Below are 16,191 nucleotides of genomic sequence, written 5' to 3' on the forward strand. Positions count from 1 at the left end.
ATGTGAAATATTGAGTTTAACTGAAAATTTGGGCTAGGCAAAAGGGAATGCCAAACAGCAACTCTCTATTGCTGCTGCCCGACAGATGTTTCAGGTGAGGGAGCATTTCACCCACCTGCATGTCAGGTGGTGGGTGTCTTCCACACAGCACCCATGCCCCCCATTTCATGAGCTTCTAGCAGCCACACGGGTCCAGACTGCAAAGCCACGCAGTGCTTGCATCTGCTCTGGTCTTTGGGTCACAGAGATGTTTGTAGACAGCTAAAGGCTGTTCTTCATGCAGACTGGCTGTGCTGTGCCCTCCAGCACAGCAGCTGGAAAGCACAGCACCTGGGAAAACACAGCTCAGAGGATCTCGCATATCATCCTCCCTACTTAATGGCGTGATCCCGTTTCTTGTGCAGAAGTTATGGAGTGGTTTCTGCTGATTTAAGTCCTTGTAAATCCTTGTCTTACCACATAGAGTGGCCTGGTGGATATCGCTGGAGGGAGACTTCAGGAGCCTCAGATCTACCCTGGCTTCTGGGATAGACCTGCTGGCTGCTCCTAGGGAAATCTCTTCTTTCCGTGGACCTCAGTTTCTCTGCTTGCAAAGTCAGGACAGATGTTGAGACTGTGCTGCCCTAGGTAATGCATGTGGCTAGAGGTGGTTGCAGGAGGCCGATGTTGGGATGCTGGGAGCAGTGTGACAGTACCTGAGAGTGGGAACAGAGTATGCAGTTGCAAGGTTTAGGTCACCGGCAAACCTTTGTCATGAGCCACAGACCATGTCCTTGAGTGTCGGTGACTCTCATGTTATCCTCTCCTGGGTAAAATTTGCTACTTCTTTGTGATATGATTTCAAAAAAATCCCCCAAACCTTTGGACAGAGAAACAGCTAAACATTAAAACATCCCTGGAGTGGGGCTGGGTTGCCAACACATGGTCATAAGCACCATTTAAGCACTGGAACAGGTTGCCCAGCGAGGTTGTGCAGTCTCCATCCTTGGAAATAAGCCACCCAAAGCCATCTGGACATGGTCCTGGGAAACGTGCTTTAGCCCACCCGAAGGCCTCCTTAGATGTCGCGGGGTAAGAGCTGCATGAGACCCGCTGTGTTCTGGGCAACCAGTGAGTCTTTCACCCCTTTTAACTGGCTGCCTTAGGGCCAGCACAAGCCTCAGAAACAAAGCAAGTGCATGGGGAGGAGGAAGGCTGCATCCCCCTGCCCCTGTACCCCTCTCTCCCTCGATCCTTATTTTAGGAAATGTGCACAGCTTATGTAGAGTTCAAGCGCTGGAGGGAAAGTCATTGGTATGGCATCCAAGTACTGTTTAGATTTGCAGTTTGTCAGCCGTGTCACTCGCTGTGTTCGCAACGTAACTATTTATTAATCTTCCCTTGTTTAACTAGTTTATAAAGAATCGATCGCACATGCTTGGTGGAAATTGGATAACTGAGTAGTGACACCCAGCGTTTTATGTGCGCAAAGAGAAATGAGCCATTTTCCTACCCAGGAATTCAGAAATTCTAAATTAATGCCATGGTGAGTCATCTTTCTAACTGGGGCAAGCTGGATTCATTATTCTAAAGGCATTGTTTTGTTCCTATATTATATCCCTCGCCTCTTGACGAGAGGAATCACTGCATTACACATCTCTGGAGCTCGCTGCCAGGCGAGGCTGCAAGGACAGACAGGACCAGCAGGTCAAAGGGGGATCTGCAAGTCCCTGGACAACAGGTCCATCAACAGACAATGAAGGGATTAAGCAGGCATGACTTTATTTTTATGCAGACACTTTCTCAGGTATTTTTATTTTCCTCAGGGAAAAAAGAATAATGAAATAAAGAGAGAAAGCTATTTCAGAGAGAATCAATTTAAGAGAGTTCAACAGAAATAAATTATTTGCTGGATTTTTTTCTCTTTAAGCGTAGCATATGTGTGAAAATGAAAGTAGTATTTTCCAGCTGGTCAGATTCAGAAGAACTAATGTACTCCTTGTCATTTGTTATTATGCTGTCCCGGGACACCCACAGGCTGCAGCAGTTTCCGTGACTTCCTTTACTTACAGGAGAGCAAAAAGAGGCACCAAGACAACCCCTCACATTTGCAGAACTGAGGTTTTCCTTGCCCTGTTTGAAGCAGACGGCGAGCCGGAACGAGAGGCTTTCCAGGCATGCGGTCACTTTGGTTATGCACAAACATCTCACACGTAATGTCATACATCAAATGTCATCTGCAGAGGTTGTTTTGCACGTGAAATTCAGCTACATGCAAAAAAATGCATTATGTAAATCTGGGCACTAACCAATCTATGGAAAAGCCTGTGATTGAGTATGACAGAGGTGGTACCCAGAGCTCCTTGGGAGCTTGGAGGAGAATAAATGAAAGAAGAGGTTCTCTAAACTAGGCAGCCATATGAAAGGTGGCACCACTCCAACCATGATTCCGACTTAATGCCAAACTTAACTTCAGCAGTGGCTGGAGCAGTCCCAGCACCTGGTGCCGCAGGGGCGAAGGCAACATGTCAGGCACGCAAGTTTTCCCAGAGAAAGCTTGGACTCTCTGAGGCTTCTGCATACTCCAACATGCAAACACTGATTACATTGTCCCTGGATATTAATTATGACGAAAAACATTTTCATAATGTTTTTCAAAGACCTGCAACCGCTGAGAGACCAATTTGTGCTGTCTTCATTGGCATTGCCACCCAAGTGTAAAAATTAGTATTTCAAAACAAACAGGTTTGAAACGAAAACTTTTCCAAAACATCTACAGGGAGTATTTTTAATGTGAAAACCCAGGAGCTCTGCTATTGCCAATGTCACATCCACTTAAACAAAATCAGTAATTCAAGTGGGAAACTGCTTCTGAAGCCGTATTTTAGGAAATGTGTTTAAACGAGCAGAGTGATGACCTGGCTTGTTTGCACTGAGCTTGATAATGGCTTAGCATTGCCATTGCATGCTCTCATACCATGTGTTCCTGCTGCCTGCTGTGCAGGCCCAGATCCTATCTAGATCTGCAGATCCTCACAGAATCCCAGAGCACTTGAGGCTGGAAGGGACCTCTATAGATCATCTAGTCCAGTCCCCTGCTCAAGCAGGGTCACCTAGAGCACGTTGCCCAGGGTGCTGTCCAGACAGCTTCCCAGTGTGCCAAAAAGTGTTCCTAGAAGTGACCACCAAAAAGCACTCCCAAAAGTGACTATAAAAACAAGATAACCAGAGATAAGCACGCAGTGAGGGATGGGGCAAGAATCAAATGCAAATCGAAGTGTGATAGCAGTGCTGGGAGCAGAAGGTGGAAGGAAAGAGAGTGAAAAGGGAGTCTTGGGGTTTGGGCAAGGGCAGAGTAGTTGTAAAGAAATATCTTATCTATGGTAAGTAGTGAACCGACCAGACCTGGCATGGGGTTGCTTCTTCTGTCAGCCCAAGGGACAGTCCCAGCCAAGCAGTGCGGGAGCTCTCAGGTAAAATGGCATGGCCTTCAAGAGGCATCATGGTCTCATTTGGGAAGGTTTTGTCATCTTCCATCTAAGAAGCACGGCCAGGCAGCTCTGCCACCCTGGTGAAGATTGTGCCCATCCCACCACTGCCCAGCTGTGCTCGGGGCTCGGGAGCAGTGTGAGGCAGCAGCTGCTCTGCATGGTCATAGGTCTACAGAGTGGATTTGCCCCTCATCCAAACTGAGAAGCGGGATTCTTCTTGCAGCATTTTCACGGCCTCTCTTGCTGACATCTGAGATTCACACCTGAGTGAGTTCCGTTGGTTTCATGTGTAGCCAACACAGAGAAATTGGCATTTTTTATTGTATGGTCTCTCCAGCCTGTGTTAGATACCTGCTTCAGAACAAGATGAATTTCTCCAAAAAAGCATCTCACCCACCCTCACCTAGAGTGGAACAGGGGCAGCTAGTTCTGCCGAGGGCGACCTCTGCATCCACCCACTGTGGCCACACCACCTGGGAGAGCTGCAGACCCTGCAGTGGCAGTGACAGCACCAGAATCCTTCCTGGATCCTGCAGAGCAGCATCCTGGGAGGAGACATTTCAGATGCCACCAGATGTCCACGCACTCACGGCCATGCCACTTGCAAGTCTAGTAGGCTATTGTGGACCAGGTCATGCTTTGAGGTTTTCTGTCCTGTCCCCGGGAAAGCCAGTGACGACATTCACAGCATTTTAAGCCAAAGCAGCTCCGAGCCCGCAGCGCATGGTATTTCCCAGAACTGCGGAGTGATTTTTGTTCTAAAACACGTTTTCCCACTGATTTGCTGAGAATGAGTTGAGCCTAGATAATCCTAGGATCAAACATAGTGGGAGTAATCATTGGTAAGCTCAGGAAGTGTGGGCTAGATGAGTGGACAGTGAGGTGGATTGAGAACTGGCTGGATGGCCGAGCTCAGAGGGTTGTGGTGAATGGCGCAGAGTCAAGTTGGAGGCCTGTGGCTAGTGGTGTCCCCCAGGGGGCAGTCCTGGCTCCAGTCTTGTTCAATATATTCATCAATGACCTGGACGAAGGGACAGAGTGCACCCTCAGCAAGTTTGCTGATGATACTAAACTGGGAGGAGAGGCTAACACACCAGAAGACTGTGCTGCCATTCAGAGGGACGTGGACAGGCTGGAGAGCTGGGTGGAGAGGAACCTCCTGAAGTTCAACAAAGGCAAGTGCAAGGTCCTGCACCTAGGCAGGAATAATCCCATGCACCAGGACAGGCTGGGGGTTGACCTGCTGGAAAGCAGCTCTGCCGAGAAGGAGCTGGGAGTGCTGGTGGACAACAAGGTGACCATGAGCCAGCAGTGCGCCCTTGTGGCCAAGAAGACCAGTGGGATCCTGGGGTGCATTAGGCAGAGTGTTGCCAGCAGGTGGAGGGAGGTGATCCTGCCCCTCTCCTCAGCCCTGGGGAGGCCTCACCTGGAGTACTGTGTCCAGTTCTGGGCTCCCCAGGGCAAGAGAGACATGGCACTCCTGGAGAGAGTCCAGCGGAGGGCTACCAAGATGATTAGAGGGCTGGAGCACCTCTCCTCTGAAGAAAGGCTGAGAGAGCTGGGCCTGTTCAGCCTGGAGAAGAGAAGATTGAGAGGGGATCTCATCAACGTGTACAAGTATCTGAAGGGGGAGTGTCAAGAGGATGAGGCCAGCCCATCCGTGGTGGCCAGCCACAGGACAAGAGGCAATGGGCAGAAACTGAACCACAGGAAGTTCCATCTGAACCTGGGGAAAAACTTCTTCCCTGTGAGGGTGACAGAGCATTGGAACAGGTTGCCCAGAGAGGTAGTGGAGTCTCCTTCGCTGGAGATATTCAAAACCCGCCCAGGCGTGATCCTGGGCAATGTGCTCTAGAGGACCCTGCTTGAGTGGGGGTGTTGGACTAGATGATCTCCAGAGGTCCCTTCCAACCTCAACCGTTCTATGATTCTGTGATCATGGAGCAGGTGTGACCCTTGCACCAAAACCTCAGTCCTGAGCACCTGGAGGTTAGCAAGGCCAGATAGCATCATTCAGGAGAGACTTTGCACAGCTCTGTCTGTAGCAGCCACATTGCTTTTTTTGGATTTAATGTTTTTTGGTCACAATATGACTAGAAAGTGGCAAGGAGAGATAAGTGGGAAAGAAAGCTGATGATCTAAAGATGAACACAAACCACCCACTGCAGTAAAAGTTTATTTCAAGGATTCTGTTTAAAAACAAACTGACAAAATCTGGTATTAAACTTATCTCACACTTTACAAATTAAAACAAACTGGCAGTTGTCTTTGTTTCCTTAGGCTCCCAGAAAGATCTCAGCTGCTTGCCAAGCCCTCAGAGATGCTCTGCTGCCCCAGTCTCCAACAGTTTGAGAATTCAATCCCTGAATCTTGGACCAATCTTGGATCAAGGAATTCCTCCCAAAGCCTGACCTGTATTTTGGCCTGATATGTCCTCCCAGGGAGCATCATGGGTAAAATCACCTTGAGGACACACTCCAGGGGACCACTAGACTTCTCCACCTGGCAGAAGTCTCTTCCAGCTCATTTATTTATCCAAGTCATGACTGTAATTTGGATAAATAACTAGGTCTAAGCAATTGAAATGGGCATCTGTTGGTCTTTTTTTTATGTTTCTTGATGCACTTGTGATATAAGTGGGTGCATTATTCAAGACTTGCTAATACTGTAGTCAAATCTGTATTTTTTTATATGGTGTCTAAGGACGCATCCTGTACGTCCTGCATGAGGGCATCTGAGCATATTTACATAGGACAGGAAGGATTTAGCACTTTCTAATTGTCATCTGACAGCTTTCACCTAAGGATCAGTAAAGGTTTTCACATGGGCAGCAAGTGTCCTTAGGCTTTCTGTACAGCCAGGAGAGAGAGAGGGGCCTCCCAGAGAGGAGAATAGGAGGAGGAGTTTAATTTGGCAGCTCTGAAATTGCCCCTCAATGAGTATGTCTCCCTGCATTGACTATGGAGCCAAGTGGCAAACTTTTCATGCCACGTGCCTGTATTTCCCACAGCTCCTCACAGCTCCAAAGGGCTATCGTCTTTGCCCTTGGCCTCAGCCACTCTTGAGGAAGCCTCCGAAAGAAGAAACGGTGAGGTTCAGCAGTGACTGTCTTGGGGATGGGGAGAGGAAGGAGATGAGGGCTGCTCACAGAAGTGGCCCAGCGATGTCTGAAACAGTTGTCTCATTCACCTGTATAACGGGGTGGTACGCTGAGGGAAGGTAGACATACGCAAATGTGGTGCGTGGAGCAGTCTTGGGCTCCTGTTTGAGGGAGAGTTAAGAACCAGAGACCAACCTTCAGGAGCTGCACCCAAAGAAGCTCCCAACATGTCAGAAAGACATCCAGGCCCACTCCCATCCACATATCTTCTGTGATTGCCTGCTCCTCACGTACCAAAAGAGCCAAGTACCATGCTCGACCTGAGAAAATCCTGGAAAAAGGAGATGCAACTAGAAGAGAAGGTTGAGTCTGAATTTGGGCTACATCTGTGTGCAGGAGAACCGCTGCTGGCCCCACCAGAAGGCTGTTCCTTTGCTGTAAACTCTTGGCCGTGCACTAGGTCTTCAGCTCATGCTATGGGTCATGTGAGCGGGGCAGATGGAAATCTCCTATTTCCATGCCCTCCAGAGTGTGACCCCAGGCATTCAAAAGGAAATGCCAATGATAAGGCCAATATTGAACCATGGGAACCTCCTCCAGGGCTGGAAGAAAAGAGTGGTTTTCCTCTGGCATTTCCCCACCAATCACTCTCCAAGCCCCAGGTACAACAGCGCAGTTTCATCATTCTACAGACTTTGCGTGGCGGAAACTCTTGCTTTGCTTCTCTTGATTATGCAAAGCCATTGCGTGATTTACACCTGTTATGAACTGTGGAGTGCAACAGGGGGGGTTCAAAACTGTTGAGATTATCTATCATGAAAATAAATGTGTGTGGATCTCCTAGCTCAAGGCAAGAAAACATCGTTGAGCTCGTCTCTGGGGACAGGGTAGGGGAGTGGGGCAGTTTGCTCAAAAGATGTGTATTTGCCAGAGGATTTATTGCAGGAGTTCTGCACTTATCACTAAGGATAACACTAAGGAAGGAGAAGACCTTGTTACCACTTTAAAGGGCAGGTGAGTTATTGTTTATATTATTCTGCTAATACGATAATATTTTGCAACCCAATTAAGTGTTTCATTTTGATTTACTTTTTTCTTGCGGAGTCAGGATGGAAAAAAAATTAGTGTAATATATGTCAACAGGCTCCAAAGAATGAGAATTTGATCTACTATGTTTTAAAAGAGCTTCAAATCAATGCTAATATTAAGGACATTACGTGCTGGAAATTTTAATTCAATACCATAAATTATGTTGCTTTTATAATGCAGCATTGTTTATACAAATTACATCCTTAAAGCTTACCAGTTTTGAAAAAAAATAACAAGAAAGAGAAATGTAGGATTGCTTAGAGGAAAGGGAGAGAGCATACAAAATGTCAGTAGTATTGAAATCTCAGTGGGGCACAAAATCTATTTATTTTTAATATTAAATGGATTTCTTCTATAGGCATATGACTTTCTGAGTGAAAGGTGAATCTATCTGAAAATTACCGGAGATTTAATGACGTTAGGAAATTGCAGGAGACCAACAATTACTCTCAACTACTTGAGGCCAAGCACAAAATATTTCCGAGAGGGCTGTATTTCCCTTCTCTTAAATTGGGGATAAGGAAACCAAGAAAAGGCAAAAAATCTAATTAAATTTCATTTCTTTTTTTTTTTTCTCTCAGTATAAACCTAACAGAAACAAGAAGTTTTTTGGAACATTAATTTAGTTTTGATTTTTCCTGATGTTGGAGAAAGCGGGGAGATTCCAAAGGAATTTGTGCCAAAGGATTTTGTGTGCATGGAGTAGTAATTTGGAGACTAGAACAAAAAAGGTTGGAAGTTTCCAAAATGCCATTTTATTTTGCTGCAGTGAGCACGCATATTCCATAGGGTTTGGGCAGAATAGTCCTTTATAACTTACATTAAATCATTATGTGCAACAGAGGAAATATTTCTGTTGAGAGGAAAGAAAATCTCTGTAACACAGAGCACATAATGGTGGTACGTAAAACAAATGGAAAACTGTGGCACACGCTTTTTTTTAACCTTTCCTGCTGCAGAAGAATGAGTGTAGAGCCAGCATGGTTGAGGAAAACATTTGTAATTTATAAAAGAAAATGGTTATTTCTACAAAAGAAAGAGCATAAAGTGCTCAGTTATAGAAGACAACTGGGAAGAAACTAAAAGGATCACGAGTTTATATGAATCATGTAATTGTAGAGCTACGTTATATAGAACGAACAGACGAAAGGACTGTAAGCTGTCACATACCATGTTACATATCATGGCTCAGTTCATCTGAGATGAAGTCACTGACTGGTCCCTCTTCTGAATTTTTTATTATGGAGTCTTTGAACTTCATGAGTCTCTAAAAGATTTCTTACTGACTATCATAAAAGAGTTGATGGCTAGATGAGCCAAATCATTTATTATGGAAATACCTTTGTATTTTTGTACCAGGAAACAAACTGGAAGCCAAAAAAAAAAAAAATTACATTTTAATCTGCATTTCAGCTATCCCAGCAGAAATCAACCACATTCCGCAACAACTATGGACAACGCAGTGAGCTGCGAGTAGCCAACCAAAGGTAACATGAAAACAGCTGATGAGAATGACAAGCAAAGCTTGTAAAAGCTGGCTAAGGAAAGAGAGATGAATACACAGATCCCCCAGTCAGAGCTAATCCCCCGGATTCCCTTGGGGAGAAGAATGGGCACGTCCAGAAAGCAGCTGCTCGGGTGCAGAGCAGATCCGAGGAGCTGCATCCTGAAAATGCCCCTTTTCCCCCATTGCCCAGAAAGGGAACCCAGGGCACCGGCGAGGACAGAGGGCTCTGCATGGAGAGCACCCGAAGGTAGGTGAGGCGAATCCTGCCCGGCCCATCGGAGCCGAGGTGTTCGTCAAACCTCCTAAAAAAGCCAATGGCATGCGAGTCTTGTTCATGGGATTGGAGAGTCTCTCCTCCAGCGAACAAGTGAGTCTTGTTCTCCTAACTGCTACCGCTCCTGCAAAAATACCAGACGAGTGATTTTATGCGACTCTAGAGAGCCTCAGTTATATCATTCTTCCCCTTGTCTCCTTGTTAGCAAGATTTAATCTTTGGCAAGATTGGAAAACGTGCCATTCAGAGCCTTCAGAAATAATTTGTATTATTAACAGAGAATTCAAACCACCTTAACAGCGGCTTAGAGACTTCACACGCGCGTGCCCCAGGGTGGTGGAGTGAAGTGCGCTGCAATGCGCTCAGCTCTGTGCAGTTTCGTGCTTCCTTTGCACAACCTCCGTAAGCGCCTTAGAGACGCCCGCTGTGTTCCCGATCCCACAACCTTCCTGCGCACCGGCCAGGGCTGTCTCCTTACTCCGTGTTTTTCCCTGCAGGCGTTTCCACCAGCCATGGACAGCTGCAGCAGCAATGCTTCCACTAAACACTTTTTCCTGGTCGGGTTTCCGGCTCTTCAGGATTTCCAGACCCCCCTCTTTGTTGTGTTCTTGTTGTTCTACCTGCTGATCCTGGTTGGTAACATCCTTATCATCACTGTAGTCGTGCTTGACCGTAAGCTCCACAAACCCATGTACTTTTTCTTGATTAACCTCTCTGTGTTAGATGTGCTGTTTACAACCACCACCATTCCCAAAATGCTAGCCATGTTTCTGGCCAACGCTAAAACCATCTCATTTCACGGCTGTTTTCTGCAGATGTACAGTTTTCACGGGCTAACAGTAACCGAGGCGCTGCTTCTCGTTGTCATGTCTTACGATCGCTACGAAGCAATCTGCAACCCCCTGCGTTACCCAGCCAAAATGACAAGGAGAGTAAACGTCCGGTTGGCCGGGAGCGCCTGGGTAACGGCGCTGTTAATACCCGTCCCCGTCATCATGCAAACCTCTCGCTTGTCTTACGGTGAAACAACCAGAGTTTATCACTGCTTTTGCGACCACCTGGCAGTGGTGCAAGCGGCGTGCTCAGATTTCAATGCCGATTTCCAAACCTTCTTGGGGTTCTCCATCGCTATGACTGTATCGATCGTTCCTCTCCTGCTCGTCACCCTCTCATACGCCTGCATCATTATCTCCATACGAAAGATCAACTCCAAAGAAGGACGTACTAAAGCTTTTTCGACTTGCACTTCCCACTTGATTGTGGTTGGCACTTACTATTCATCCATTGCTGCGGCATATGTTTCTTACAGAGCAGACATTCCTGTTGATATCCATGTAATGAGCAATGTTGTCTTCTCTATTTTAACTCCTCTGTTAAACCCAATCATTTACACTTTACGAAATAAGGAAGTAAAATCTGCAGTTAAAAAGACTATTTTTCTGAGAATTTCTCCCCTTCCTAAAACATTTACCTTCTTTAGGTAAAATTTACACCAGCACAAAAGATTGATGCAAAACCAGTCCTATGGTTAAGTAAGACACCATTGCCTTTGGAGTCTGGTTTGGGTCCCATGAACTGTGGTATAGCCTATATTAATGTATTTCATCCTATTTCTGTGAAGTTTTTAGCTTACTTGTATAAAAATAATCATAATTTTCTACTTTGGTTTGTATTCTTCTGTGACTAAATCACTGATGCACTAAATAAAGCTGTGAATGCACTGAACAAAACTAAACGAGAATGATAGCATATTTTATTATACCTTCCCCTCCAGACTGCAACACAGAGGATTTCATTATTTTACTCCCTCCATTTAAAATTTCAGACACGGTAGGAGATATTTTTTTGAGAAATGACAGAGGCGAAGCTGGGTTATTATTCCTGGGTGAGAAAATTCTCTGTTATTACTCTATAGGACTTCAGAATTGTGGGAAAGGTAAAAGAGAAATGTAATAGGCAACATGTACAGCTTGATGAAATGTTATCTATGTGCAATATAGCGCCGTCATATAGTCTGATTCACAGATTCCTGTATAATGAAGGTTAATGTGAAGCAACAGTCAGTAAAACACAATGAACTTAAAGAAAGAGAGATTCCGTCAAGCATCAAAAAGTGTGAATATTTATCTGGAGCTTACTCAATTCGTTTTTTGCAGAGCAGGCAGATAGTCTGGTGGAAATGAGTATCTCTGACCTTTTCCAGCAGCTCTGATTTTTTAACATGATGAAAAATACATCTCTCCTACGGTGTGTGCCTTTAATGGACCCTTTCAAAGTTCATTAAAGGTGTTGGGGTCAGCTGTAACTGCTATTTGGGGGAAGACGTGGGCTCTCTCTCTTCTTACATGAGCTCATTCTTCCATTAACATTTTCAATAAATCAGCCCATCTTCCACTCCACATCTGCCCCTCGCATGAGGCAAGACACAGATGGGAAGGAAGAAGGACCAGGGAAGAGCTCTGGCGAGCTCTTGTGAATGGAGCTGGAGAAGAGATCATTTTAACTCAAGACAGCTGATTCAACCCAGAGCATAACCACCACTTTGAGAACCTGTGTAAGACTATAAGGACCTCCATTTCCAATTAAAAAAAAATCTTTAGCTTTCCTTTGACTGATCTTCATTGCTTCTTGGGCTGCATCTGAGCAGAAGACCTCCAGCTCGGTGGGCTGCCACCTGGAGAGGAGGAAACCCTGCCAGGTTGGTGGAGGTGACGTGCCTGCCGTACTCACTGAACACCAAGGAGTTCAGCCCCCAGCACTGCTATTCTGTGCTATTTGTCACCAAAAACATACACAAAAATTGGGGATTAATTCACATATCTGTACCCCTTCTCAGAGAATTAAGAAAGGATTAATAAAAATATGAGCTCTATTGGAGAAAGAAGAAAGGCCATATTTAAAATGTTTAAAATAAAGTCTCGAAGGTGCGGAGGGGTTTCTCTGTTATGAGCATGTGAGTGGGAGATGAATGAGTCACTGAAGGCATTGGCACGTCTGCTCCTGCATTCCCGACCTCCTCCTTCTGCAGGGCAGGTGGAAACTGAGCTCAGGGACAACCCCTTGCTCCTATGAAGAAGACATTGTGGCATTCAAGCAGGGAACAATAGATGTCCAGGTGTTCATCAGCATGCGGCACACAAACACACCTACGCCCACCACACCATCGATACTAAAATGAATCCTGGAAAAAGGGTCTGAGAGGTTCCTCCCCTCAGAAGTGAGTTTCCTTCCAACAGCTGAGTTTATTTGCACAGATCCTGCTGACACGGAAAGACTGTCTCGAGATGAAACACGGAAATCCCCCAGAGTGAAACAGGGGTGTGCTCTGCAAATTGAGAGTTGATCACCCATTCCTAAGGCAAGAGAGATGCACAGATTTTTAAGAAAAAGCTAGGAAATTCTTGGTCTCCACCAGGGATCTTCCACACCTACTTAGGAGCATAAGTTCAGGTGCTTCAAGAGCTTTCATGGGAAAAGGTGGTAGCTAATGGGCTTTAGGGACTTCCAGGGTTAGACTGTGTTAGAGACCGGGCTCTATGGATCATTGAAAATCAAATTTCCCTTGATCCCAGATTATACAGGATGTGGCCTTTCTGGGTCTGCCCTTAATTTCCCAGAAAAAATACACTAATTTCCCCATTATGCGAGCTCAGTGGGGCAGTAAGGTGGAGGCAAAAGTGGGTCAGGATCCAGGCTCTGCTGTGGACTGATGATGGGTGACCTCAGCTGGGTGGGGACGAGGGAGGTGTCTTGCGCTGCAAAGCCCAGTGGACGAGTGTAGATCACGAGGGCTTGGACTGTGCAGAGGGGAAAGAAGGGGAGGCAGGGGGACAGAGGCTCCAACTGGGAGAGTGGGTTGATGGGAGGGTCCAGCAGTGCCAACGCGAGAAGGTGCTGACCAAGGAGGATGCAGGGGTTGTGCCCTGGGCAGTAGAGCTGGGGCCAGGATGAATCTGGGGGAGGCTGGATGAAGGAGGAGGGCGTGATGGCTGAACGTGATGGCTGAGAAGATGCTGCTTGTCAACGTGAAGAAGCCACATGAGGAGGGGGGTGAGGGTGATGCCAGTGGGACACCTGGTCCTGCAAAGGGGAGTGCAAGGAGGGCAAAGAAATGGTGAGAGATTGGAGTGGGTCGCAGGAAGGAAAAGGACCCTGGAGTGGATCTTGGGAAGGAGTTTCTGGGATCGTTTCTTCTGAGCTCCACAACACAAACCACCAAATTCATCCAAATTTATTTCTGCCTCTTCTCCATCACTTTTGCTGGAACTAGAATAGCCTTTTAGGTTGAAATTCCCTCTTCATTAAAAGTGTATAGCGCTAAAGAATCCTTCATAGCCACCAGAAAAGTGTTCTTATTTTTCATTATTCTCACTGGTAAAAATCCAAGCCTTATTTCTCCTTTGATGTTATTCGTATCCAGTTTCCAGTCATAAGATCTTGTTCTATTTTTTTGTCTGACACCAGATCTCTGTTCCTCGTATAAGTCCTCATACGAGATGATCAAACTCCTCCTTAGTCTTCTTTGATGAGCTAGATGAAATGGGTGCCCAGACACTCTCACTATAACGTGTCTTTTCCAAACTTTTAACCATTCTCATGGCTGTTCTCTAAGTCCTCTTTATGTTTTAACACTTTTTGAAGGACAATCATAAAAACTTCATGTAATAATCTTATATTGGTTGTACCGTCATCAAACATAGAGATTATTGCTGCCTAATGCTTTAAACATTCCCTTCCTGATACACATAGAAGGATGGTTTTAGTCCTCTCATCAAGCCATTTTTTAGAGATAGTGTTTTCCAGAAAAGAGACCTCAATAGATGAATTTAGTTACTGTGAAACTGATATATTTCGTTTGCATAAATTTTTCCAAGTGCCCCAGCGAAGGGGAAGCAGGCAGCACCCGGAGCTGCACAGAACCAGGCATGGCAGCGGTGCTTAGCCCAAAGGGGTTTCCCCCCAACCTAACAGGGCTAGGATGTCTTTTTCTCCCGAGTTCCACAGCTTGGAAATCCTTCCCGAAGTCATGTCCTTACATCCCTTCGGTCGGGAGCGATGGAGTGCTCAGAGCACTCATTCACCCTTGCAGGATCTGGGTGACCCAGACCCAGCTCCCTCCTCCGTCTACCAGGAGCCCATCCCACATCTCCCACCACTTTGCAACACCACAGCCACTGTATCATGTGCTGCTTTGGGCCAGGGCACTAGAAAGTCATTCGAAATTCATTGCAGTTGAGAGGAAGAGTGAGTATGGCCTCATTAGTATGCCTCTGAGGAAATGAGGAGCGCAGTGCTCTGCACTGAGAACTGTCTTGCATTGATTAGTCAGGAGAAAAAGAAATAATTCAGCCTTGGAGAAGTGACCAGCGTTCAGGTTTCCCCCATCACCTGGGGGTAGGAGGTCACCAGCTGCCACAATAATGTGATGGGAGTCACAGGAAATGGCATCGCTCCAGCATGCACACCTTCAGCTCAGGACATTATTTTAAGATAAAACTGGTGCTTGGACCTCCGTCCTCCCTTGCACGTTACACCATTCCTGGGACTCAGCCTTGAAAGGTTTTTCACTGAGCAGACGGGATTTTCTGGGACCTCCTGAGGAAGGAGCTGAGCCTGCCGAGAGGAAAGCCCCAGTCTGCACCTAGTCAATTCATCGTGAGTGTGGCTGTGCCTAAAAGACGAAAATCCATCCAAAGGATTTCAGGTGGTTTTTAAAGGGAATTTTCACCTTCTGCAATGTGAGCAGCTCATCTGCTTTGCGTAGCTGGAAATTTTTTCTGTGTAAAACCTAATGCTGTTGGCTGCCTAAGAGGGAAGCAATGAATTCGGTTGGCTCTGCCCATTCCCTGCAGTCACCTTAATGTCTGTATTCAAGATCGGAAGGGAAAGATTATAGGAGGCAGTTGGGACAGAGAGGCTTGCAAGCAGCACTCGGAATAATATTACAGAAAATAACTACAAAGATAGGATGCTAAAACTTTCTCCACTTGCCTCGTTCATCACTTTTGACAGCTCAGTTATTCTCCCTAACACCTAGAAGCCATTTCCAGTTAATATAATTTATTATCTGCAGCAATAGCATTATAGTAGTGTCTAGAGGGATTGTGCTGCTTCCTTTTACAAGACATTATACTCACATAACACACAATTCTGCTCCAGATCTTCATCTAAATTTAAGATGAAATAAAAACTAAATAAGAATCATGTCTAGCATAAGAAGCCTGCCAACTCTCATCATCAATTTTCAAGATATAGCTAAGTGTTTCTGAGCCATGAGCCTATTTATGAATATGAACCCTCAAATCCTTCCTAGCTCAAGCACCCAATTTGCATTTCAGCCTGAACAGCATTGTGTAACACTTTGGAGAGTCTGCCTTTACTTTTCATCCAAACGGCAAAGTTTCTAACCTAATACCCCCCGTTGCCCTTAAATTACCCCCATGCTCTCCACCTAGCGCTGGGAGATGACAGCCCTCCACATCCCAGCAGTTCAGATCACTCTTTCTCGACAGAAAACTTTTATGTTTTTCCCACATAAAAGTGTGTACACCCCAAGGGAAGCGGAGTCAAATCAAGCAAATGATTTCAATATCTTTTTTTCTTCCACATAAAAGTAGGTGCAGCCCAAGTCCCTTATCAGCACCCATTTTTATTTCCTGGTCTCCCTCTGTCATGAGGGCCCTCTCCTCTTTGACTTGCTGCTACTTCTTCATGCCTGAGATGCCCTTCCCAAATCAGTCATGAGCCTGAA

At 45.9% G+C, this 16,191-nt stretch overlaps 2 protein-coding genes across 2 annotated transcripts in view; both read left to right on the plus strand.

Moving 5' to 3' along the window:
- Positions 1-9,109: 9,109 nt before the first annotated feature.
- On the plus strand, positions 9,110-10,924 carry OR2AT4 (olfactory receptor family 2 subfamily AT member 4). The gene is made up of 2 exons (XM_009675834.2): positions 9,110-9,132; positions 9,961-10,924. Exons 1-2 carry the CDS (start codon positions 9,110-9,112, stop codon positions 10,922-10,924), a joined length of 987 nt encoding a protein of 328 aa, XP_009674129.1.
- Positions 10,925-13,438: 2,514 nt separating this feature from the next.
- Positions 13,439-16,191, plus strand: part of LOC104144680 (disintegrin and metalloproteinase domain-containing protein 9) — a 43,181-nt gene continuing 40,428 nt past the window's right edge. Inside the window, exon 1 of the mRNA XM_068934260.1 lies at positions 13,439-13,490. Coding sequence (XP_068790361.1) covers positions 13,439-13,490 — 52 coding nt within the window. The remainder of the gene's footprint in view (positions 13,491-16,191) is intronic.

Source organism: Struthio camelus, chromosome 1 (genome assembly GCF_040807025.1).
Source record: "Struthio camelus isolate bStrCam1 chromosome 1, bStrCam1.hap1, whole genome shotgun sequence".
Classification (NCBI taxonomy): domain Eukaryota; kingdom Metazoa; phylum Chordata; class Aves; order Struthioniformes; family Struthionidae; genus Struthio; species Struthio camelus.

Bases quoted from the DNA above. Each gene is read 5' to 3' on its own strand.
- OR2AT4 (XM_009675834.2), top strand. From the start codon at position 9,110: ATGGACAACGCAGTGAGCTGCGA. The intron at 9,133-9,960 runs GTAGCCAACCAA...AGCCATGGACAG, and splicing joins GACAACGCAGTGAGCTGCGA to CTGCAGCAGCAATGCTTCCA.